General features: G+C 42.6%; 1 protein-coding gene across 2 annotated transcripts in view; it reads right to left on the reverse strand.

Annotated features, from left to right (window-relative positions):
- Positions 1-6: 6 nt before the first annotated feature.
- The window catches only part of PDHA1 (pyruvate dehydrogenase E1 subunit alpha 1), an 11646-nt gene continuing 8535 nt past the window's right edge, over positions 7-3117 (reverse strand). For both annotated transcript variants that reach the window (XM_035888572.1, XM_035888571.1), the window contains 5 exons: positions 2835-2990; positions 2519-2590; positions 1948-2015; positions 944-1052; positions 7-251 (listed from right to left, as the gene is read on the reverse strand). In XM_035888572.1, the coding sequence (XP_035744465.1) occupies positions 87-251; positions 944-1052; positions 1948-2015; positions 2519-2590; positions 2835-2990 (570 nt within the window). In that variant the 3' untranslated portion in view covers positions 7-86. The remainder of the gene's footprint in view (positions 252-943; positions 1053-1947; positions 2016-2518; positions 2591-2834; positions 2991-3117) is intronic.

Here is a 3117-nt window from a genome sequence, read left to right on the forward strand (position 1 = left end):
TAAGGTTTCCTTCTGAGTCATTATAGTTCCTGTAAATGCATTCACTTACTTATTCTTACGAATAAGTTATGCCAACAAAAAGGCCTTTAGCTGACAGACTTGTACTTTATCCACTGGTTTGGGCCCCGCACTTCAAAGGGTGGCTCATTGGAGAAGATGTGGTTACCCAGTTCTTCCAGCGGTGGCTCTGGGTCGGTGGTAGCAAACTGAGCAGCCTCCTCAATCTCCTTCCTTACTGCCACATCAATTTCCTAAACCAAAAATGGATGCTTGTTAGAAGGCAGCTCAGAAAAAGGAGCGTAATTTTGAATTTAAATGCACTGATTAAGCATTGGTCAGCCCTAGCATTAAGACCGTCTCTGTCTACAGACATTAATTAAACACCTGTGAAAACTTCCTCCTAACTGCAGGAGTCCCCTTTGGCTGCTACAGGTAACTCACTGCCCGAGGCACGTGATCCCACTGAGCCTCTACATTTTCAGTTCAGATCCTGGAAAACACTGAGAGTGTCAGTGTCAATTTTTTTTTTTTTTTTAAACAGAGTTGATGGAAGTATTTGCAACGGTTGCTTGGAGGCTTCCTGGCTCCTTCACTAGGAGTTTTCACTACTGATGATTTCCCTTGCAGAGACTTACCCCCTTTCCTCAGTAGTTGAGCAAGCCTGGGTAATTTTGATTTCTACATGTTAGTATTTCAAACGCAGCTTGTGTCATATACTAACAACACCCATGCACGCAGCCTTGCACTGCTGAGTGATGCTCCACACCCAAAAGCAAAACGCCCTTCCAGCAGAGCGCACCTTCAGCAGTCGGTCTGCAACAAAACTTCACCCTCACCAATAAAAATGATGGTAAAACAAACTTTAAAGAACAGGTGATGCACGCTGCCCTAGGATGTGCTTTTCAGCTCAGGCACTTGCTTAAATAGCAGCTAAGAGCCGTACCTTTAATTCTTCGATGCTAGCAAGGTTATTGTTGACCATTCTGTCCTTCAGCAAAGTAATGGGGTCGCTTTTGCTTCTCACTTCCTGAATTTCTTCTCTAGTGCGATAGCTAGGAGCAAGACAAGCAACGACATGAGCGTCCTCAGGGGTACCCTTGAATAAAGGTGACGTTCTGGACATGGCTCACTTTTAGAAAAAGGCGCAACCAAAGAATTGTCAGGGGCATGATGAAAATACAGCGACGTTTGTCACTCAAAGGGTGGCAGAGCTACATTGAGAACACTTCTTGGACCTGTAAGCAGCGACAGAGCTGAAGTAGCTCCAGCCTTGAGTATAACATAGGAAAGGAAAGGGGAGCAATCCCAGCCTGAGACAGTTACTACCAGGGGCCATATTTCCTTCTTCCCATCTCCCCAAAGGCGGGAAGGGGTAGGGGGGAGGGCTGGGTAACTTGCTACATGCCTCCACTTCACTACAAGTTCCCAAGGAAGCACTGGGATACAGCCCTACTTCAGGTAGCTAAGGTCAGATCTGTCAGTTGGCGCAGTGCCCGAGTCTTTCTGGCACCTCTATATTTGTATTTTTAAGAAGTGTTCTGCTTGACTGGACAGTCCAAACCATTCCTCTAATTTTAGCTTACGGGATTTTAAATACTCTAAAAAGCCTGGAAAAGCACACTGCTTTTTAGTCAGAGCTTAATTAGAACACACCGTAAAGTCCCACTGAAAGCAGAATTCATTCATAGAAAGCACAGAAGTTCAGCTGAGTTTGTGCTTTGTCTAAAACCAAATCTCTTAATATTGCAAGTAAAACAAATGTGTTACATGGCCACAGATCATCAGCTGAGCAACGAGATGAGTGATCAGACTGCTCATAGCAATTTCCTCATAACCCTTGTATGCACTTCACAATGGATTTAAACAGTGAATCCATGACAGTTTCAGGATTTTGAGCATCAATACTTATTTGTTTTCAGTGAGTGCCAAGAAAGAAGGTCACAGTACCTTATTCCAGGGTCACTCATACTGTGGCCATGGTAACGGTATGTCTGTAACTCCATCAGAATAGGACCCTGAAAAAGACAAGAACAATACAAAGAGTGTTGCCACCTTGAGTGACCCATTGGTTGTTACAGCAGCAAGTATTTGCTATAAGCGAATGGTGCCAGCGATGAATTATTTTAATTCAGTGTTTTTCTCTAATTCATGTATCATTATTACAACTAGTAAAATGAAACTTAACTCTCTTCAAATGAAAGTGTATGTTGATATTATAAACATGACAAAGAACACAACTGTCAGAACACCTATCACAACAGAATTTAACTGGGGTAGAAACAGGGAAACAGTTGACAAAGTATCAGGATATGTATTTTTTTTAAACACTTGGTTAATACCAATTGCATGCCAATAAATTCTGACAGAATTAAAGAACGACTCAATTGCCTACAGGTTCAATACTGTGGAGAAAAAAGGAAATAAAGACCAAATAAAGTTTCAATGGCGACTGGAGAAAACAGACTAGATGAGGCTAAGAATTTCACCTATGGAAAAGGAATGAAGATTACAGACTTACTTTGCCAGCTCTACAGTACTCAGCTGCAAACTTTGTCGCTTCACGAACACAGAGAATATCCATGCCATCCACCTGATAAACAGAACTACAAGTTGAGGCAAAAAAAAAGCCAACCCCCAAACTTCCAATTTCACTACTTCCAGAAGTGCAATAGGAATTCAGTTTCAAGTTTTCCTACCTTTTAAAAAAGTATTTATAAATAAAAGAAATACATGCATATGTACGCACTGTGCAGGTGTGTGCACACATATCCCCCACTTCCATCCCTGCCCCACCCCCCCAAAAAAACCCCAAAAAGCCCTGGGGTTGTACTCACCCTGAGCCCTGGAATGAAGTCTCCTCTTCTGTAGTAGTCAGTGCTGGCTGCGGCTCTTTCAACGGAAGTTCCCATTCCGTACCGATTGTTCTCACAGATAAACACACAAGGCAACTTCCATAAGGCGGCCATATTGTACGTTTCAAATATCTGGCCCTGAAAGAAAAAGAGCAAGTTACATCTAGACAAGGAGCTCAGCCTTCAAGCACTGGGCTCTACTGAAAATCATTCAGTTGCAGAGGTCTAGTTAGGAGAAATTTTAATCCTGGAAGTGATCTGAAAC

The sequence above is a fragment of the Egretta garzetta genome, unplaced genomic scaffold, assembly GCF_000687185.1.
Source record: "Egretta garzetta isolate BGI_Z169 unplaced genomic scaffold, ASM68718v1 scaffold111, whole genome shotgun sequence".
NCBI classification, from domain to species: domain Eukaryota; kingdom Metazoa; phylum Chordata; class Aves; order Pelecaniformes; family Ardeidae; genus Egretta; species Egretta garzetta.